Here is a 23806-nt window from a genome sequence, read left to right on the forward strand (position 1 = left end):
ATGGAATCGCCTGAGCAGTGGGTCTTTGCATACCAGCATAATGTATTTGATGCTGGCAACTTTGACAAGGTTGATGGGCATAACCATTATAATATGGTTGTTGATAACCGCTTTGGAAATGCGATTGCCCATTACTTACAAAGACTTGTTGCTCAAGTCCTTGATATGATTGCTGGAATGGGGGTTGTTGAGTTTGAACCAGCTCTGGTTGTTGGACCATTTGCTGTTGACCAATACTGGATGATTGACCAAGATGAGGAGTCACAGTACTTGTTTGAGCCTGAGTCGCTCCAGATAAGGAGTCACTAACCTGAGGTTGTGATTGAGTCGTTGAGACAAGAGGCTGTTGTATTGCAACCTGAGAAACTTGGGGTTGACATACAACAGGTAGCGCTTGTACTTGCGACGCAGTCACCATAGCAGGTATAGTGGGAATATCCGACACAGGGTGGACTGGTTGCATTGAATATACAACCCTTGGTTGTTGAGGAAGTATTGGTACCCAACCGCTGGATGTAATTCCAGTTTGACCTGAACTTTGTTGTAAACTCCCATATGATTGTTCTCCGGGAGGGAACAATGAAAAGGAATACTACCCTCCATATGGTGGCAATCCAGTACTTAAAGGGTAGATTGGCCTTTGAAGACACATTGGATCAATTTGTCGAGTTTCAACATAAGAAATACCAGATGATAATCCGGATGAAGAAATAGGAACTAACCATGTCGTCGAAGCAGTCCCTGATTGGACTCCGGCTTGTTGTTGATAACTTGCCGGGACAGATGGTATACCGGCAAACATCGTTGGAGTAGCAGCAGGAGGCTCTGCTGCTGCTGCGTCGAATGACACAGTCCTGGATGTCGACGGTTGTTCAGACATATCTAGTCTATCCAAAAGATTTTCTAACGATTCTACAAGAACTTGCGATGAAGGGAGACTAACTTCGAAGACCAACGAGGGAAAGGTGATGATTATTCCATTTAAAATAAATTTTAGACGCTTTGACACAACTTGTTTTTTCAATTTTTAAGAGTCGAGAAAAAACAAAAGATGACTCTAGTCTCCTTCGAATTTTAATGAGCCTGAAGTGACAAGTGCTCAGATGGACCTTTTCCGTTAAAGAGTCTGAAAAGGAACGAAAGGGACTACTCTGGAGATCTAGGTAGAGGGAGTACCAAACCAATCGCAAAACTGCAGAATACTTTTTACGGTACGGCAGTCAATCTTCCCGAACGCTGTGTTCAGTGCATTGCGATCGATAGGGCGGCAGACACGGCTTCCTATGGATAAAGGATTTAAGCCTATAGGGGTCTCCCAATATATACTCGATGGTACGTGGGAGCACAAGTCCGTACTGGCACTTATCGTCTCAAAGTGGAGGAATCACCCAACCATCAGTGAGGACAACAGTTACCAGGCTTTACGACACCGGAATACGTCTCTAGCCTAGACCTCTAAATGTTGTGCGTTAAGTTCCAAAGCGTTGTTAGATTCATTGAATTTATTTTAAGTTGATCTTTCTTATGAAGTTTGCCTTTTGGGTTCACCACGAGATGTAGATGTAATTCCTAAAATGCAATCTAAAGATGATAAGCAAACTTTTATCTCTTTTCAGCAATGAAAATCCGAGCTACTAGGGGAAAAGAAAGACACAATCTTTTCACAAAGAGCAAAGAGCACACTGTAAATGCACTTTCCTAAATCAAGCCAAACAGACTGTCAATATGCAAATGCACATGTGCATGTATTTGTTTTCGACTTTCTTAATATTGATGCTAAAAAGAAAGTTGATGTACAAATCTGAATTTTGCTTTCAAGCGACAAACACAAACAAGCTTCTTTTCGAAATCAAAAGGTAAAGACAATTACGACACTTTATGATTTTGAAATAAATACTCGTTTTTGACACTAGAAAGTCACAAATTCAGACCAAAGGCAATAGTACAAGTATAATCGACCATCAACAGCAATCAAACTTTCTCCTAAGATCGAAATCGACACTTGCGACAGATCTAAATCAAAGGACGACAATACGACTATTCTAATTTTGCAATGGAAAACTGTAAACGACTCAACAAACACACAAAAACATCTACAGTTCTTTTGTACAAAGGAGGTGGAATAACAGCAAGGAAAAGGGGTTTTTAAACAGACACATACACTGATCACAGGCTGCAAAAATCAGAGACAAAACTGGAAAGAATGAAGCACAAGAACCTCAGCTGCACAAGGCTAGTCTGATCAGCGCACCTGTAACACAGAGAAACTGGATTGCAGCGCAGGTTGCCCTCTCGGGAACTGCGCTGAAATGCAGGAACTCTTCACAGTACCTGCGCTGGGGCAGAAACGAGAATTCTATCCGGGTTCTGGGTCACGGTTTACAGTTTAGTCTTTGGTTTTTGGCCGAGTAAAAGCAATCAGTAATGCACAATCAGGGGGTAGATCTAAGGAGGGTCTAAGAGCTATCACAAAGGGCAATCAGATCATTTGTGAATCAGCTGTTCAAATCATAAACAAATCCAGTGAACGGATTGAAGTATCAGATGTCTACTTTGCATTTGTTATGGCAAATGCAGTTCGAATGCTACTTATAAGTTTATGAAACAAACAACAAAAAGATACACAAACAAACTAATTAGACAATCGTCCCCAGCGGAGTCGCCATTTTGTTACCGGGAAAAGTGTCTATTTAGAACTGCTCTATCCCACTAAGATGTGACAGCTGCCTTAGAAACAAACAGAGAAAACTACTTTTGTATTTCCTTTATGAATTAAAGATAGAGGGGGATAGAAAGAACCGACCTGTGTCTTGCGCTAATCCTTTGATCCAATCCCTCTCTTCTTTGACAGCTTCCAGCTACCTGCTCCCTTACTTTCCCAGCTTCACCAAGTTCCTGTAAGATCACAGAAGAAGAAAACTATACAAAGACATGGATCTATATTCATAAACAGCTTAGGATCAGATTTAAGCTAAACATACAAATGTAACAAGCATCAATGATACACAAGCATGTAGGAGAAACTCAAATAGTTTTATTGATATAACAAGAAGATCCAGGAGGAGTTACAACCGATGATTCCTGACCCAGCATCAACCTCCCAGCAAAGAAGCCCCTTCTTCACCTCCAACAAAGCATAAATCACCCAATACTCTGATCTCTATCTCAAAACCAACAGCAATTCCTTGCAATGTACAAAATTCCAGCCTCTAACCTCTGGATCTCTGGGATGAGAGATCTATATATAGATATTTGCAGAGGTGTGAGTCAGCTCTGGGTTTTTGATTAGTGTCTTCTCTCTGATAGTTCTTGATGCCACTTGGAGATCTCATTGATCTCTTACTCATCCTTGGGCGATTTTGAGAGGCAAGTGTCCCAGGAGAAGTTTCTGGAAGATTCCATGATCATCCACCTCGCAAACTGTCTCCGCCACTTGTCTTTTCCCGTCCATCGCACCCTCACAGTGTATTTAGGTGCACTGCAACGCACTTCCCGTGTGTACAAGGTGCGATGCAGCGCACCCTGGCCATGGAGCAAGTGCATTGATCCAGTTTTGACCAATTTTGAGTAGTTTTTCATGGAGAACTTCTAGGAGAAGCTGTAATCTGTTGACCTTGTTCCTTTAGGGGTTAGAACAACACTTTTAGGGACTTAAGAGCCCTTGGTTTATGGACATTTCATGTTTGGAGTTGTAAGGCAAAAAATGTCTATAACACTCTGCCCCCCTTCTAACCCCCCGGTTAACTACGTGGTCTAGTCATGGAAAGAATATAATACAACCCAACATTCTCCCACTTGTTGTTTTCTTTCCACAGGGGGCCACAAGAGAGCTTAGTCATTTATCCAGCCCTGCAATGCCCATTATTTCTCTACACCAAGAGAACTTCTCAGAGCTCACAGATTTTGTCAATGCATCTGCAGTATTCTTCAAAGTGTCCACCTTTACCAGTAACACCTTTTTGTCTTCTATCATATCCCTCACAAAGTGATACAGAACATCAATGTGCTTTGTCTTTGAATGATATGCAGGGTTCTATTCCAAGAAAATTGCAATTTGGCTGTCACAGTCTATCCTTATAACTCCCTGTACTATCCCCATACTTGAGCACAATCTCTGCAACCAAAATACTTCCTTACTTGCATGAGTGGTTGCCATGTATTTTGCCTCTGTAGTTGATAGTGCCACTACAAATTGTTTCTTACTCATCCAACTAACTGCACCTCCAAATAGGTTAAACGCATACCCACTTGTAGATCTTCTTTGATCCAGATCTCCAGCCCAGTCTGCATCAACAAATCCACGAATATCCAACACTTTGTCCAATCCTAGTCTTCCTTGGTAGCACAAACCATAATCACTAGTGCCACGCAAATACCTGAAAACCCGCTTCACTATTGTTCAGTGCTCCTTCCCTGGTTTTGACATAAACCTTCTCAATACTCCCACTACATGTGCAATGTCTAGTCTAGTACAAACCATCGCATACATCGGGCTACTTACTGCACTTGCATATGGAACACAGGACATGTCCTCTTCCTCTTTTTGTGTCTTGGGACACTGTTCAGTAGATAACTTTACACCTACAGGAATAGGAACCTTCACCAGTTTATTATCCTGCATATTAAACCTCTGCAATATTATCTCGACATACTTCCTCTAGTTTAACCAGAGCTTCCTCTTTGTCCGATCTCTTTTAATTTCCATGCCCAAAATATAGTTTGCAGCACCAAGATCTTTCATGTTGAATTTGGAGGACAAATGGGTCTTCAAATCCTGGATAATTTCTTTGTCATTTCCAACCAGCAACATATCATCCACATACAAGACCAGATAAATAACACGGTCACCAATTAATTTAAAATACACACAGTGATATGCCAAGTCCCTGTATAAATGTATCAAATTTCTGATACCGCATCCTTGGTGACTGTTTTAACCCATACAGAGACTTCTTTAACTCGCATACCAGTTCTTTCTTATGCTTTAGTGCAAAACCTTCAGGTTGCTTCATGTAGATCTCCTCTTCCAGATCCCCGTGAAGAAATGTTGTCTTCACATCCATCTGTTCTACTTCAAAATAAAAAACAACAACAACAGATAAAAGTAATCTAATAGAAGTTACCTTGGAAACAGGAGAAAAAATATCACCAAAATCAATTCTCGACGCCTGGGAATAATCTTTTGTTGCCAACTGAGCTTTGCATTTCTCCACCTTTCCTTCTGCATTTGTCTTCTTCTTGAACACCCATTTGCTGCCAATGGGTTTCCTTCTAGCCGGTAACTCCACCAGATCCCAAGCCTCATTTTTGTGCAAAGATGCCATCTCATCAACCATGGCCTCTTTCCAAGTTTTCCATCCTCTGAATCTACTACTTCCTTCACAGTTCTGGGATCATCATCAGTAATAGATAAAGCAAAATTTCAACAGAAAGCAGATGGACTATACCTTTGTGGTTGCCTTCTTTCTCGAACTGATCTTCTCACACCCGAAGTTTGTGGCTCTTCATCTTCTGATTCCTCCTCTGCTGTAGAGTCTGATTCTTCCTCCTTTAGCTCAAACTCTATCTTCTTAGGTTCCTTTGGTTGGATTTCATGTTTAATAACATCTTTCACCTCTCTGAACACCACATATCGGCTGTACACAACCTTCCTTGTTACTAGGTTCCAAAACTTATAACCCTTTAAACCATCCTTATACCCAATAAAGATGCACTTTTCAAATTTACTATCCAACTTGGTTCTTTTCTCCTTTGAAACATGTAGATATGCATCGCATCCAAATACCCTCAGATGTGAAAGAGAAGGTTTCTTACCAGTCCATGCCTCTTATGGAGTCTTATTTTCCAATGTTGATGAAGGTGATCTATTGACCAGGTAACATGCAATCTCCACCGCCTCCGCCCAGAATTCTTGTCCTAACCCGGCACCACTGAGCATGCTTCTTGCCCTTTCCATCAACATCTTGTTCATTCTTTCTACAACTCCATTTTGCTAAGGTGTATATGGAGTAGTCTTCTGCCATGCTATACCACACTTCTTACAGAATTTTTCAAATTCCTTACTGCAAAACTCTCCACCGTTATCTGTCATCAGCACTTTTATCTTCTTCTCTGTCTGTTTTTCCACCAGAGCCTTAAATTCTTTAGACCTGTCAAAGACTTCAGATTTCTTCTTAAGGAAATATATTCATGTATTCCTTGAGAAGTCATCTATAAATGATACATAGTACACAGACTTACCCAGTGATGGAACCTTCACAGGTCCAAATACCATTGTGCACAAGCTCTAATATATTTTTTGCCCTCTTACCACCAGAGGGGAAACTCACTCAATTCTGCTTCCCATATACACAATTTTCACAGAAATCAAAATCCAGAGAGCTATTACTCATACCTTCTACCATACCTTTACCATGAAGTATTCGAAGGCCCTTCTCTCCAATATGTCCAAGCCTTTGATGCCACAGCATGGTCTTCTCTCTAGAGACCACTAGATTTTCTGCTCCACTTTCAGGAACCACAGAACTATTGCACCCATCAATAATAATGCTACCTTTCAGCTTGTATAGAGTTCCAATTCGAACTCCCCGCATCAATACCAGTGCTCCCTAAACCATTTTGCAGGTATCCTTCTCAAACACTGTTTTTACACCTGCATCATCCAGCTTGCTTACAGAAATCAGATTTTTGGCTAATGCAGGAATATGCAAAACACCGGGAAGTGTTCTAACCCTTCCACCTTGCAACTTCAACTTTACTTTTCCTCGACCAACGATTCTAGCCTTCTTGTCATCCCCCAAGAAGACATCACCACCATCATATTTCTCATACTCGCAGAACCACTCTCTATGGGGAGTGAAGTGAAAGGATGCACCTGAGTCAATCAACCATGCCTCATGATCTACATGTGTACTTGAAGAAGCCAAGTACACATTGTCACCTTCATCTGAGGTGGTTTTCGCCTCTGCAGAAGGAGCATCATCAAATCCCTTTCCTTTATCAGAAGCTTTAAATTTACAGTCCCTTTTGTAGTGCCCTTCCTTTCCGCATTTCCAGCACACCACCTTTACAGGTTTTCCTGGAGATTTAGATCTCCCACTCGATGACTTATTTTTGTTTCTGTTCTGGGACCGTACTCGTACAGACAAGGCATCACCATTCTATCTCTCCATATTTTTCCATCTCATCTCCTCCGTCAACAAGGATGAGACTATTTCATCAAACTGCAAGGCAGTTGTATTGTTACCTATTGAAATAACCAGACTATCCCATGAATCTGGTAGAAAACACAATAAACTGATGCACTTATCTTCATCTAAAATTTTAATATCAACAGATAATAACTGACTTACCACAGTATTAAATGCGTTCAGATGCTCTATCACTGAGTCTCCATCTTTCATCCTCAGGTTATATAACTTTTTCCGCAGGAATAGTTTATTCACCAGAGACTTAGATTGGTACAATGTCCCTAACTTGTCCCACAAAGCCTTCGTCGTAGCTTCCCCTGATACATTCAACAATACTGAATCTGAGACACACAATCGTATTGTGCTCTTTGCCTTCCGATCCAACTTCTTCCATTCTTCATCGGACACTCCCGTTGGTTTAGTACCCGGACCTACCGCGATCCACTGATCTTTATCCACCAACAGATCCTCCATCTTGAGTTTCCACAACTCAAAACTTTGACCATTAAATTTCTTGATCTCTATCTTTCCACTGCTTTCCATCTTCTTTCACCACCAGAATTGATCTCATAGATCTCCCTCTAAACAGGGTCTACCACAGGCCCAAGCGAAACCCCTCAGCAATAAAGGCGTCCCCTTGAAGCCAAAACAACTCTAATACCAAATGTAGGTTTTAACCCCGTATAGAAATTACCTACATACGAATTCTAAAACACAAAAAATAAATAATGCGAGAGCATAACACATAAGACACATATACACAGAGATTTTCCCCTGGATCCCAAAACCGGGACTACAAGCTTGATTTTTTCATTATGTTCCTTTCAATGTTACAATACATATTTATACATGCTGAACCATCCAATACCATGGACCGAAAACCATCGCTTCCATAACCATGTGCGAAAAATCATGCACAAAACCATAGGTAGGTCTGCCCAACCTAATATAGGGTCCAAAAACAAAATTTTCTAGGGTGCTGCCCCAGACCCCATAGAGTGGGGTTATCTACACCCCTCAAACCCCCTGTGACCCCCCCACTACGCAATCGGCGCAACAAAGGGGGGCTCCACCCCCCTTCTAACCCCCCGGTTAACTACGTGGGCTAGTTGTGGAAAGAATATAACACAACCCAACAAAATCTGGTGAGAAAATTTCCAAACTTTCTGACTGTTAAAGCGTTTGAATTGGTTTCTTTTTTTTAACGGTGGAAATGGGTTTAGCACCATTAAGAACCCCTGAGGATCCTTGACAGTTATAACCCGAATTTCCAACTAATTTAATCAGATTTTGTCAAAATCTTGTTGGAATTTCCATTATTTTCTGAGCAAAATTGTGGCCTCTTTAGACTACTCTCATATTCATGCATGTGCACCGTGAACAAAGGTCACATGAATCATTTCTCAAAATGGATTTTCTAGGATATATTTCCAATATATTCTCACAAAATCCATTGCTACAGATAGAAATTCACCATTCAATGTTGTAGGTATGTTTTGTTACCATCCTTGAGTATTAGGATTGATTGCATTGTGTTATGCATTTTTTAATCATCTGTTAAAATGGATTTTCTAGGGAAGTTGTCCACGATATTCTCACAAAAGCCATTGTTGTAGGCAAAAAGTCATTCAATGTTGTAGGCATGTTCTATTACTATCCTTGAGTAATAAGATTGATTTCATAATGCATTTCTGTAACAGGCCTTGAGTAATAAGTCCCCATTCATTGTTTTTTGAATAATAAGATAATGTTAGATTGGTTTTAACATAATAATAAGATAGTGTTAGATTGGTTTTAACATAGGAAATTTGTGCAAGCAGATATGGAATCGAAGTTAGAGTTGCATATTTTAATTTAGGATTTTTTCTGTAAATGAATGAAATGTTCCAATCTCTCATTATCATTGTCTTTCAACATTAATCAAATATTATGTTAATCTCAATATCATTGTCAATTAACCTTAATCAACCACAATTTAAATGATTATGATCATCCACTTACTGCTTGTGACATCATGCACATTTTCTTTTCTTGAAGATCTTGTTGTTTTCCTTTGCATCTCAAACAACAACCATCAATCATTGGCTAGAATTAAATGCACACTCCATCTCATTTATAACATCTTCTATTTTTCATATAATATTAGTTATTTTCCTCTTCTTCTTGCGGGTACTAGATAAAAATAGACATGTATTGAAGCTTTAATGTTTAATGGAGACTTCTTCGGTTTTGGCAATTCACTTCCAGCATGAAAGCAAAATATTTATTCCACCTTCGAAAAAACACATGGGAAACTGAACACTTTCAAGATATAACTATCATGTATATGCCCAACGTCATCATTTAAAAATCGAAATTAAACCATTTGTGATTAAAAATATCAAATAATGGGAAGAAAGAATTAAAATTAAATTAAAATCACTTAAAACTAACATTTGACATTCTCATGTATGCATATTTACATGGAAATAAATTGTACAACAAATGAATTATCCAAAGCATACAGCTAGATCAGGGGGTCATCATGATCTTTGAATTTTGCAGAAAGGACAGATCTAATTTTCACCACAAACCTTACATAGACTACGATTATGTATCAAATTTCTAAACATTTCTTTTGAAACGAACTTCAAAATTTCTTTGCCAATTTATCTATATGAATTTTTGATAGAAGAGCTTTGTTGATAGCTCTCTGACTAACTACTCAGACTATCCGTTTTTGTACGGAGAAAGATGTCTAGATTAATAAGTTTTGTGTATGTATTAAAATAGAAATGATGGAAAATAATTCAAAATACACATCATTTAATATGGGCATATGCAAAATATAATTTTATACCTTTCTAAAATAAAATTACCATTTTTTTCCAAGTAAAAAATTATTATTTTAAACATCTTTAAATAAATTTGAGATTACTAATATTTTATTAATCACATTCAATATGAACATATCACAAATAAAATTTAATATATTATTCAATTTAAAATATTTTAATTTTTATAAATATTAATATTATTTTTTTAATCCAAAAGTTAGTTTAACTCATTGTTATTAATATTGTTTATTGATAAACATTTGAAAAGGGCAAGTTGTTGCTCAAGCAGTCAAGGTTGTAAGGCAATCCAAGTAAGAGAGCATAGCATAGAAGGCGGGTGTGTAGTTAGTTAGTTGGTGCCCGGTAGGCAGGTTGTTGCTCAAGCAGTCAAGGTTGTAAGGCAATCTGGGTAAGAGAACATAGCATAGAAGGAGGGTGTGTAGCTAGTTAGCTGGTGCAGGGTAGGCAGGTTGTGTATCAAGCAGTAAAGGGAGTTAGGCAGGTTCCTGGTCCTTTTTTTCTTAGTTCAACCAGTAGGAACACCGGGTCGTGAGCAGAGCAGAAATAGCCACCCAAGGATCTTGTGTGTGTACCGGGTGCAAATTAATTATGGTGCCGAGAGGTATTCTATAACCCAATATAGGAGAGATGTGTAGGCATAATATAAATATGTCAACCTTTTTCAAATGTCAGGAAAAGTATATATAGTAAAAAAGATAAAACAAAATGAAATGCCAACTTCATATGTTTTAATTAAAAGATATATAAATATAAAATGTAAAATGTAATGCAAAATGTAAAATGTAGCATAATATATATATATATATATATATATAGAGAGAGAGAGAGAGAGAGAGAGATTTGTATTTATATGCAAGTCTATACCTAGATCGTAGTAAATACATTACAAAGTATATAGCTATATCTTCAAAAACTATTCTCGAGCTCCCTTATCTAGCAAAACTAGAAATTTTTCTAGAGGGATTCCAAACTGGATAACACAAAATTGGGTTTTGTTGGTAGATACCTTACAAAACTAACCCACTAAAAGATAAAGTTTACATGTCATACTATAATTGATTGATAATGCACTTCTTCATAACTGTGTAATGTAGTCCATTTAGCTCTAAGGAATAGGTGATGGCCTCATTCAACGATTGATTTCTCTCAATCTTAATTTACACCCTTCATTAGCACACAAGTCTGGTCTTTATTGAGATTACAAAGAACATTAAAAATGTTATTAAAGAGAGTGTTTACATAAGAATTTATAATGTTTTGTCCTTCGAAGAGGAGCCCTTCACCAAATGTTGAATAAGGAGGGAGTCTCCGAAAATAGTGAGAGAAGTTCCCTGTTTTTCTTTGGCTAACTGAGTCATTGAGTACATGTCATAAGCTCCAACTTGATTGTTTGTCATGCATCCTAAGCCCCATAAATACTATGCAACTTTAAATTTCTCGTGGCCATAGAATACCCCTCAACCTCGTGCCGTTCCTAAGTTATATATAAATATAATAAACACATTTTTTATATTTTCTTTAAATAAATTTTTCTATATAAAAACTTATATCTATTTTAAAAATATTTTATACTTTAAAAATAATATATATATATATATATATATAGATATATATAGATATATATTGATTGATATCAAATTTATTTTTTATTAAATTTTAAATTTAAAGGGGTAGCAGGGTCAGGAGGGGTGATATATTGCCTCGATGAATATGAAGAGACCAAGTATGCATGGGGACTAGGCACAATGATAAACAATAAGGCCAAATTTATAATGTTGGGGAAAGACTTAGATCTTGCCAAGAACAAAGGTATACGAGGACTCAAAATTCTTGGAGATTCTATGATAGTAATTTGAATGTTATCTAAGTCTATTTCATCAGTTGATTCTACACTACCCCTGTAGTGAGAAGAATAATCATCCTTTTGAATTTTTTTAAAGAATTATCTCTCTATCATGTTCTAATATCTCTTAATGGAGCGACCAATCGAGGAGCGGAGCTAGGAACAAGTGTATTAGGATTAAATAGAATCAACAAAGGCTACATCCCAGTGCCATAATATATGGTCATGGATCAAAACTTCTCTAAGGTAGGTGGCAGTCTAGAACAATGTCTTCAGGAATTTAATTCTCGCATGCACAATGGGCTAGCACTAAGGATTAATGTGAGCACACTTGGACTCCTTAAGCAAGTATGTGGTAAGCCTAGACATTCAACTCATTTTTCCAAGCAAATTTCAGCCAAATTGACAAACATATGGAAGGCATCGAAATTTCATGATGCAAGTTCCCATAGGATAGTATTAATGTTGAAGGGGCGAACATTATTCTTCCCACAAATCTCCACTAATACAATGCAAGGAATGTTGGTCTGGATTCTTGCGAAGGACAGGTCTGAGATTGTCATGGAGATCAGAGGAGATCTGTGTTTAAAGACAAAAGAGGAGAGTGATGGCAGGAGACCGGTCAACGAGGGTCTATATATGACAATCTCTTCAAGTCTTTGGCCATCCATTATTTGATTCCCCTAGTGTTTCTCATGCTTTGGTTTGTTGTTAAGTTGTTTAATGATGACGTCAGAAGGTGTTATGTCCATGGAGGATGAGGTAGCAAGGTGGAAGAGGGCGTTGGATTTTCTCTTTAGACTATTCATGGGTCAGCTTAATCTCATGACTCGTAGGATAGATCTAAAGGAGAGCGATAGGGAGGTGAAGGCAACTTTGATGGAAGCTTAGTTTGAGAGCTTGGAGGCAAGCGTTGAAAAGAAGCTCATCAAGATTAAGGCAAAATTGATGTCCCATAGCGCACAACTAGTCAGTGATGATCTCTTTGTAGAGGTTAACGGTATTCTGGTAGGAAAATATGTCCTCGGCACCAAGGAGTCACAAGAACTGTCTCAAGAGGGCGTAATACTTGGAGGAATAGGTAAAGGAAAGTTTGTCCTCTAGACGACAAAAGACAAAGCCAAACCTTCTAAGTTAGCCTAAATTTTAGTTATTTTATGTATTGCAAGTTTATATTGTTATTGGGTCAACTTTGTTGGTTATATGGAAGATATTAGTGTAGAATTTTAGTCCAAAGAGTCCGTAATGGCAACAAGACTCTGCTCTAGATCTATTGGAATATGGAAGTTGCAAGATCACATAGTTATGTTTTGTATTTTCTGATGTAAATGGTTTTAGCCATGCAATCCAGGCTTTATGATTTAAAAGTATCGATTTGTTAAAAATAAAAATAAAAAAATTAAACATTATAAAAAAAGAAATTAATTATGAATTTTTAAACTAGAGTTTCACACAATCTAACTTTAAAGTTCAACATGGACTCGCTTTTTTTTTGTTTACTAGTTTATGTGAGTTATTTGACACGACTAATGGGTGGCGAGTGCCGCAACCTAAATCATCTGGGGATCACAAAGCAATCAAAATCGCTTAGGGATCACACCTGAGTTGGGCCACACTAGCCCTTAGCATGGTTGGATTTTTACCCACAGAATTTCGAATCAGTGACCTTTACACCACGAAGTACTTTAACAAAACACTCTCTACTATAGCCTTAATATTGACTCACACTTATTTATAAATATATATATAACAACCAATATTATATTTGAAAAAAAAATATATATATTAGAATCAATTAAGAGTGGGCCTAATACAACTTGAGTGGCAGTTTGAGTGAGTCTAATGGTTAAGAGCATGTGTTTCCTCTTAACAAATAACATGTTCAAAACCAAAAAAGAATAGAGTATGAATGCCTTTGCTAGACTTAATAGTGAAATCAATTCATTGAACAAAAATGGGTCCCTTATTCCACAAAAAATAGAATCTCATACACCAATATTATGTCTAGCTTAACAGTAACTTTAAAATTATATAAAATTATATAGAAAAAAAGAAATTATTTTAACTTCCACGAGACTAAAAATAACCTATGAGACAGTAAAGATACTTATATATTTATAACATATGAGTGCCATTATCAAATAATAAAAAAATTAAAAATTGCCTTGCACTCTACTCTCCTCGAGCAAGAGAAGCATTGTGTACCTGAATGGCAGAACGGACCTCGTAGGGCCGTAGCCGATCCATCATTTTCTTCGCCTCGAAGTTTCGAAGATTTCAATTATTTTGGCGTTACACTGTCGCCAATCAGTGGGGCCTACAACTTTTATACGATCTGTGCCACGTCAGAAAATAAAAAGCATATCTTAAATAAAAGTTAAAAGTTCGAAAGACGCCTGACGAGACTAACAAGTGCACATATCACACGTGGATAAAGCCCCAGGTTGGCTCCATCTTACGACAGGTGCATGGATAAAGAAATCCCTGTACAAAACCAGCGAGTTGTTTAAATATTCGAATAGGAGTTGAGCAAAAGATGTCGGTGAGTCGTGCATTGTTGAGGGACACGTGGAGTTAGTTAATTGACTTTGATTTTTTTTTGTCTTTTACTCGATTTCGTTATTGTCTAGCTGGTTCTTCAAGATTCAGAGCACATCAAAAAAGAAAGCACGAAAACCCTTTCTGTCCTTAGTAGGTCGTTAAACGTCCCTCGATACGGAGGGAAGGCCGATTTGAAGCATTGATACTGAATTCTCAGTATTTAAAATGCCGGTCTTCCAATTTTTCGTGTTTGGAATGATCCAAATTTGGCTGATTCACGTTCCCCAATTTGAGTACACAGTGGTTAGTTTTTAAGTGTACACCGTCCGATTTCAGAGTTATTCAGAAACCTGCCTGGAATTTCTGCATGTATTTATTTCGAGTGCCGAAGAAGAACAATTTCTGAGAAGTTTTCTTGATTTGGAGTCCCTGCGAAATATTCTTTGTAACGGTTCAAAAATTGGGGTCGCTTCCTCTGACAGCAAGCTTGGGTTAAGTACACTCTGCCTTGTACAGATTTTGCCCCATTCGCCAAGCTATAGCTTCTACGGACGGGAATCTCTGATGCTTTTGAGATTCCGGCTTGGTGAAATTAATGTTCTAAATTTCCAGCTCGGTTGGGATAAATTTAGCCACAGTTTAGCGAACTCTCTTATTGCTCTGCCGGGTTAGTTAAGCAAGCTGTCTCTTCTTCAGCTATACTGGCCAGAGCAGGGCATCTGTGCGTGAGAGGAGACAGGGGAGCGCCTTGCAATGGGGTTCGTTTCGGGCGTGGTTTTGGGTTTTCTTTTTGGAATTGCATTGGTGGTTGCCTTTGTACTCTCGGAGAACAGTCGAGCTAGACGGAGAAGCCAGCGGGTGCGTCAATTTATTTCCTTTATCCAGTTAATTTCTGTATCAAACTATAGTGCATTTTAGCAATATTCATGATCAAAATTATAGCTCTTTTATGATGATTTACAGTGCGCTAATCTTTATTCACTGCGCATTTTGTCAATATTCATGATCAAAATTATTGCTCTTTTATGATGAATTACCAGTGCGCTAATCTTTATTCAGTGCATTTTGGCAATATTCATGATCAAAATTATAGCTCTTTTACGATGAATTACCAGTCGGTTAATCTTTATCCATGATCAAAAGCATTCCCTTTTATTGTGAGTTACTAGTGCGACCCTTACTGCTAGCTAGCGATATGCGCTTTTGAACAGAATATTGAAGTGACTTTTGGGCTTCTGCAAATGTGTAAGATTTGAGCTAAGCAACTTGACATTTCATGTTCTAGGTAAGTCTGATGTTAGTGATTTATACACAAATAACGGTCCTGTTTGTTCTGAAACTTAATCAACCTCTTTAACATCAAAATTCCACCGACAAATCTGGCTGTAAGTTGCTTGCCAATACTTTGTAAACAAAACGAATCAAAGCGATTCCAAGCCCGTGAACGCATCTCCATAACAAATATTCGGAAATATTGCGTTTCTGTCTGTCTGCCAAGTTGAGGACGATTGGGCATAATTTTTCCACTGGACCTTACAGTCCAGATCCTTGTTGCCGCTTCATTACCTTCTTTCTAGTGAGCTGGCAGGAATTCACTTTCTTTACCAATCTCCCCAGCGTTTCAACCTATACCTTTCTGGTTGCACAGGCCACTCCGCCACATTCATGCATTAGGCCTAGCAACATGGAAAACACAAAATATGAGGTTTCCACAAGCCAAAATGTGAAAACATCCTTGTCCAAAGCAGAATGAGTGGGTATTTAATTCTTAAATGTTGGTTTTTCTGACACTTGATCCTTTAATGAAAAGTTGGTTGCCTAATATTTGATCCTTAGATGCTGGCTTACTCTCATACCATCCTTCCTTGAAATTTTGGTGATGAAGCATCTGTAGCAAGTGGCTTTTTATTTACTTTCAGGAAATCTACTGTTATCCTGCCACCTGTTTGAAAGCTTATATATTTGGTACTGTCCTCTGCCTCTGCCAATAATAAAGATACCGCATGCAGGCTTATATATTTGATACTGTTCTCTGCCTCTGCCAATAATAAAGACACCGCATGCAGGCTTATATATTTGATACTGTCCTTTACCCACGAAAAAAGGTGCCCACTTTGTTTTTACCTTGGTAGTTAAGCCAAAAACAAATCGAATCAATACAAATTTCTGGAAAAGGAGTATGTCGCTGATGTATTGATTCAACACAATTCATTGAAGGCAGGGTTGCAAGACTTGAATTGTTACAGAAACTTTGAATATGCTTCTCATACAGCCTTTTGAAGTAGCTTATGTAATTCTAAAATTTATGGTTTACCTTTTTCTTTATTCGAGATGTCTCAGCAAAATTACGCCTTCAAAATAGACTAATTGACAGGGATTAAGAAATTAAACAGCTAAGTACTTATAAATCAACTCTTGGAAAACAGTAAAGTTGCATTGAGATCACTTTACCAATGTAAGGCATTATTTTATAAGGAAAAATATCCTTTTTGTTCATCTCCTTTCGCTTTTAAACTTGTTTGTTCTTACAATGCCCATACGTGAAATCAACTCTCGGAAAACATTAAAGTTGCATTGAGATCACTTTACCAATGTAAAGGCATTATTTTATAAAGAAAAATCTCCTTTTTGTTCATCTCCTTTCGCTTTTAAACTTGTTTGTTCTTACAATGCCCATACGTGAAAGGATGGTATTCTTGCCTGGTAATGGTATCTTTTCAGGGGAGGGGTCAATGATTGTCACTTTGTTCACATTTTTATGATTGTAACATCATCTACTTCCTCTTCAGATGTGATTTTAAAGATAGAACAGAGTATCAGAGTAAAGTACCGGTAGAATATGATTAAATTGTGTTATCTATATATATATAAAACAATTATAAGATAAATGTGTTAAATATTAATTGACAATTAATATTTGAAAACAAGAAATGAGAAGGTAGAGTTATTGAAGATAGTTTCACATTGAACTTTTATAGCCTGGTAAAGAAATAATTATGATACACTTTTGAACTTTTTTAAATTTTAATTGTACAAGGATTCATTATCCCTCACATAACAACAACTTTCTGGTGGATTTGGCTAAACAAGATACATGACGAGGTATTTTAGACATACTCACAACATTCAAGGCAATATTGTAATCCCCTTGAAAGACTATGAACCAAGTAAAGACTATCAACCTAAAGATAGTTTGTAGTAACACATAAATGAAGGTGATTCACGTATTTATCCTTTGCATATGACAAATTCCAGTAGCTATTTAGTATTTAGTGATTTAAGTGGATATTAATTTTCCAATTGCTTCATTAATAATGGCTTCATTAAGTAGCAAACACTAATGAATGTCACTCCAAACAATGATGGTTAGTGAAGATTGAAAATTGCAGAACTTGATTATAGCTTGGACTTTGATTCATAGTTGAATAAGGGAAATAAACAGCAATGTAGAACCCAATGTTAACATTCCTATTGCAAAGATCCAACTAGAGTAGCTAGACAAGCCTGAAGAAGGTGAGCACCTCTTCCACTCTTAGATGTTGGTGAAGGGGACTCCGCTTCATTTCATTATTGACAATGGTGGTCAAAATAAATCTATCTCCATTGAGGTCATAAAGAGGTTGACTATGTTGATGAGGACAAACCCCAACCATACACCATCCGTTGGCTTAGCTAAGGATGAGACAATCATGTTAGTTAGGAATGTTGCTTACACTACGGTATCAAGCCCTTCAAAGTTGTGGTATTGTGTGATGTTACCTCACTTGAAATTTGTGATGTTCTTTTAGGACAATCATATATATGGAAACATCTTGTTTATGGGTGTAGTTCCTGAAGTGTCATTATTACTCTAAGAGGTTAGTTCTACAAGGTGCCAAAAGTGGTTCCAACTACAATATTCTCTTGAATCTTAGCTAAGAAGTGCATGAAGGCAATCTCTTTGATGAGGAGATTTGTCCTTTTCTTGATTTGTATTCATGCAAGAATAAAATGAAATACAAAATTCAACAGAAACACACAGCTACAACGAAAATTGAACTTCAATTGATTAATAACAAATACTAAAAACTGATTACATGCAAAATATAAACAAACTAGCTCGGGCGATTATAGCTTATCTCTGAAAAGAGATGTGATGGCTACATGCCTTCTTAACTGTGTTATATTAAGGCTCAGAGGCTTATTTATTATGGAGAAACAATGGAAAACCCCAAACATCCAAAAATCTAAACTTAGGAGATGAAGCGTCAAAAGTTTGTGGGCCCCATTAGGGTAAATTGGTACACCAACTTCCCGGGTTGTAACTTGTTGAAGAATGTAACTAGTGTTGGTCTTCATAATTGTATTTGAGTCATGATTAATTTAATTATCAAAAGAAAGAAAAATAAATTTTATTATTAAAGAAATTGACTTATTAAAGCATGGGTTTCATGCTTAGGTCATTTTCTTATAGGTCAAAGCCTCCATTTCAGGCTTCTAGGGTTTATGTTACGTATCCTTGTCCATGTCATAATGTAAAGAACCCTTGGGATTTATTTGTCAAGGAAGATATTTATTTTATTCTAAAATAGGTCAATTAGGCCTCAAATTGGACAAGTTGACCTAAACAGAGTGGCAAAAACTCCCATATAAAGGCAGCAACTCAACCTCATTTGTCACACTCACTCAACAAGTTCGATTTGCAGTTTTTGGGCTAAGAAAAAGTGTGAATTTCAATAGAAGAAGAGGAAAAGTCTAGTAAAGAAGGAGACCAACCTCTTGCTAAAGATGCCAAATTTTCTCTCTCTTATCTCACACGTGCAAAGTTCTAGATTGTTGCTAGGGGGCGAAATTATGCAGTTGTTGTGAAGCTGAAATTCTGAAGCTGTTGGTGAAGCTGGGGCCAAAATTTCTGGGTTGTAGCTTCTGGACAAGAAGATACTATTGAAGGTTGGTGTATCTCATTGGAAGGTTGACTTGGTGGAGGAGGAAGGTTTGTAGGTCTAAGGTCTTGGCCTTTCGCATTTTGAATTATTGAAGGAAGATTTATTGACTGGGTTTTCCTCTACATAGGGGTTTTAGCCCTGGGTGAGTGCCTACATCTGGCATCCTTGATCTTTGTGTTTCGGTTTTGGTAATTACTTGATGAACTAAGATAAAAGAAGATCATAAGAAAGACAATAAGAACTCAAAGAAATCACAAGTAATTATCAATAAGAGAAAATATTTCTGCCTTTCTGATTTTGTAACATGGTATCAGAGCTAAGGTGAAAAAGGAAGAAAAAGGCAAGCTGAAGATTTATTGAAGAAAGGGAAATCAAGGGAAGGTCATTAAGGAAAAAGGATCATACAAAGAGACAAATCTATTATCTACAAGAACTATGTAAAGCTCAATGAAGACAAAAAACAAACTAGAAGGAGAATCTAACTACAGGGCTTGGAAAAAGAGGATAGATCTTATTCTCGAAAAGAACAAAGTTTTGAATCCTTTTCAAGGAAAAATCAAGAAGCCTACAGATGAATCAAGTGAAGCAAAGAAAACAAAGTTCAAAGAAACATAAGTATTAGCTATGAACCTAATAGTTGATGGAGTAAAAGACAACCTCATCCCATACATATCCAACATAGATTCCGCTCAAGAAATGTATGAGGCTCTTTCCAAACTATTCACAATCAAGAACATTGCTCAAATAGCAAGTCTCAAGAATGAATTAAGGACTAGTAAGATGACAAAAGACGACACTATATCATCCTACTTTATAAGGATATCTAGAATCAGAGATGAGCTCCAACCAATAGATTAAGTTGTCCCAGAAAAAAGAGCTCGTAATTACTGCACTTCTAGGACTACCAAAATATTGGAGTGCCTTTGCATTAGGACTTAACAATTGGAAAGATACACCACATTTGAGCAAATGTGGAATGCATGCAATCAAGAAGAAGCTCGAGTATCATTAGTAAACAACAAGAAGGAGGATGAAGAAGAAAACATCTCTAATGCCTATTCTACTCAACATAAGAATAAGGTAACCTTCAAGAAGTTCAAAGGACCATAGAAGAAAGTTGACCTATCAAAGATTGAATGCTATAATTTCCATCAGATGGGTCATTATAAAAGTCATTGTCTTGAGAGTCCAAGGAATAGGAAGAGAGAAAGAGAACATGTGAATGTTTTTGATGAAGGTCCAACAAAGAAGAACAAAATAGAAGAATTTTAAGTCAAAGACTTATTTGCTAGGGACTCTTAGAGATATTATCCCTTACATGTCCTTCTATTTTAAGTTTTGCAATGTTTTCCTTCATGTTTTAATTTCTAGAATTTAGAGGTCTAACATGTCATGCTAGAACATTTTTGAATAATTTTGATAAGTTATAGGTATCCCTCGATATTGTATGAAGAGAGAGCCCTCACCATTTTACCAAAGATACTATCTTGTTCTTTGTCTCCTCTTTTATGTTCGACTTTTCTCTCATGTCAAGATTTGTTTGTGTTATATACTAATAACTTTTTTCTTTGTACTTTCCTTGGTAGGAAAAGATTGCAGAATGCATAAAGGTTATGAATGAGACTTCAAAGGATAAACTTGAAGCATGGAGGAAATTATGTTGCAAAGGAAGCCCTTCAAAGAATTGATGTCCTAAAAGGTTTGGTAAGGAACAACTCAATGTATATCTTAGACTATAAGTTTTGTTATAAAGTTCTCTTCATGTAAAAGTTATGTTCATTCTGTTTTGAAATTTGCATTACATACTAACATCGTTATGTCTAGGGTTTTGAATCACAAAGATTCTTGTTAAGGTGATTAATCATTAGATTGAATCCACCCTCACGATATTATTTGATCATTCTTGTGTAACCTTAACCTTTAGGGTTCATTACAAAACCCTAGCCTCTTGTTACTAAGGGTGTGTCAATATTATGAAACTCTAGTCTACTTAGGGTTGTTGATGAAATCTAGAAATCCTATTCTTTTGATGTTTAGGGTTTTGGTATTGCTATAATATAATCCCTAGGGCTTTAGGGTTTATTGTTAATGTCTAAACCCTAGATCTTTAGGGTTTGATAAATTAGGGTTTATAAGTTAAAACCCTTGTGATAATTGTAGTAGGATCTTATGAATGAAACCCTAGGTGTATGTTTGTTCGAAACCCTACCCTAGCAAAAATTGTTGTTTGTCTCTTGAGTTTACCTAGTAGATATTGTTGTGTATGCTAGTGCATGATTATGAAAACCTAGTTGTGTATATGTGAGTATGCTTATTGATACTCATATTTTAGTTTGTGATTTCTAGGGTTTATAACAAAATCCTAGTAGAAATTGATATACTAGGACTTAATCATATTATTGATATGTTCTAGTTTTGATGACAAAAATCTAGGGTTTGGAACAAACCCTAGTAGAGTATGTCATATAATATATTATTGAAACCTTAGATGTATAGTAGAATGGCTACTTGATTGAATCACTGATATCTAAGGCTTTGTGTCTCGTAGATGGAGTCTATAAGGGTTAGTAACAAAACTCTAGCAAGAGGTTGAAATCTAGTATGTGTCTCTTGTTGATTATAAACCTAACTAGGTTTAGGTATTTGATGTCTAAAGTATTTGATTATTTTGATGCTTCCATTATATTGACATGGTTTTGATATAGTTAACTTCATGCTTCAATTTGTATTTGGTTGTACTTGTTGTTGAAGATTTGCAGGTACATAATCTTCAAGATGTTGAAGATGTTTGTATAAGCATGATAAAGGAAGTTATGATGATCAAGATGGCCTTGATGTCGTAAGAAGAATTGAATCCATGAAAGGCTCTTCGATGTTATAGAAGAAGGAAGTGGTTGATCTCCCTAAGTTAAAAGGGAGTATGGATAGAAGAAAGGGTATATCTCTATAGTTGAGAGGGAGGACATATTATGACAGTGATGATAAATACCTTAAAGAAAGAATGAAACTAAAGAATGAATGAAATATCTAAATATAAATGTTCATGAAGTTTCAAACAAAAGACTTGAGGAAGATCTGAAGATGTATTTGGTGTTATTGAAGAAATGAAAGAAGAAGAAAGCTTCCGACAAATTGTATATGGATAACTTGATGATAATAGTAACATCATAATTATTGAGGACCCCTAAGGTGTGTATTTACTTATATTTGAAAGTTTATTGTTAATTGGGGTTTGTGTTTGTACAGGTAGATCTCTTCACAAGAAGAATGAATATTTTGGAAGCATGCTTGGATAAATGGATATATTTGGTTTAGTTTATCAGGGGAAGATGAAGCATCTAATGGCAAATGCTTAGGAGGACATCTGGCAGACTTTTGTGTTGATGTCTAGATCCCAAAGAGGGAGTGTTGCATTGGTCTTGGAGCTATGACCTTAGATACACATCTAGATCCCTGGTTTGATGGTTAGTAAGTAAGCCTGATGATACCTAGACTGGCTAAAAGCTTGAGTCCATCTTAGTCCCACCCGGATATAGTACCCCGGTTAGGTTTCTAGTCCGCAACACTGAGTGTATTGGAACTCTTCGTAGTTCATTTTGAAGATCTTCCATGTACCTCTATATAAATGTAATTATGAATACCTCCCTAGTTAAGAGGGAGTGTTGAAGAATGTAACTAGTGTCGGTCTTCATAATTGTATTTGATTCATGATGTAATCTACTTATCAAAAGAAAGAAAAACAAATTTTATTATTAAAGAATTTGACTTATTAAAACATGGATTTCATGCTTGGGTCATTTGTTTATAGGTCAAAGCCTCCATTGCAGGCTTCTAGGGTTTATCTCATGTGTCCTTGTTCATGTCATAATATAAAGAACCCTTCTTGGGATTTATTTGTCAAAGAAGAAATTTATTTTATTGTAAAATAGGTCAATTAAGCCTCCTCCACCAAGTTGGCCTCAAACTGGACAAGTTGGCCTAAGCAGAGGGGCATAAAATCCTATATAAAGGCAACAACTTGACCTCATTTGTCACACTCACTCAACAAGTTCGATCTACATTTTTTGGGCTAAGAAAAAGTGTGAATTTAAGAGAAGAAGAGGAAAAGTCTAGTAAAGAAGAAGGAGACCAACATCTTGCTAAAGAAGCCAAACTTTCTCTCTCTTATCTCACACGTGCGAAGTTTTGGATTGCTGCTAGGGGCCGAAATTTTGCAGTTTCTGAGAAGCCAAAATTCTAAAGATGTTGGTGAAGTTGGGGCCAAAATTTTTGGGTTGATGTTGGGTTGTAGCTGCTGGACAAGAAGAGACTATTGAAGGTTGTTGTATCTCATTGGAAGGCTGACTTGGTGGAGGAGGAAGGTCTATAGGTCTAAGGTCTTGGTCTATCTCATTTTGACTTACTGAAGGAAGAGTTCTTGAATGGGTTTTCCCCTACATAGGGATTTTAGCTCTGGCTGAGTGCCTACAT

The 23806-nt window shown here is 36.9% G+C and overlaps 1 protein-coding gene across 1 annotated transcript in view; it reads left to right on the forward strand.

Moving 5' to 3' along the window:
* Positions 1–14558: 14558 nt before the first annotated feature.
* Positions 14559–23806, forward strand: part of LOC149140790 (synaptotagmin-5-like) — a 156051-nt gene continuing 146803 nt past the window's right edge. Inside the window, exon 1 of the mRNA XM_089452969.1 lies at positions 14559–15269. Coding sequence (XP_089309095.1) covers positions 15165–15269 — 105 coding nt within the window. The 5' untranslated portion in view covers positions 14559–15164. The remainder of the gene's footprint in view (positions 15270–23806) is intronic.

This window comes from Pinus tabuliformis, chromosome X (genome assembly GCF_031772625.1).
Source record: "Pinus tabuliformis cultivar Carrire ecotype Pingquan chromosome X, CPIR1, whole genome shotgun sequence".
NCBI classification, from domain to species: Eukaryota; Viridiplantae; Streptophyta; class Pinopsida; order Pinales; family Pinaceae; genus Pinus; species Pinus tabuliformis.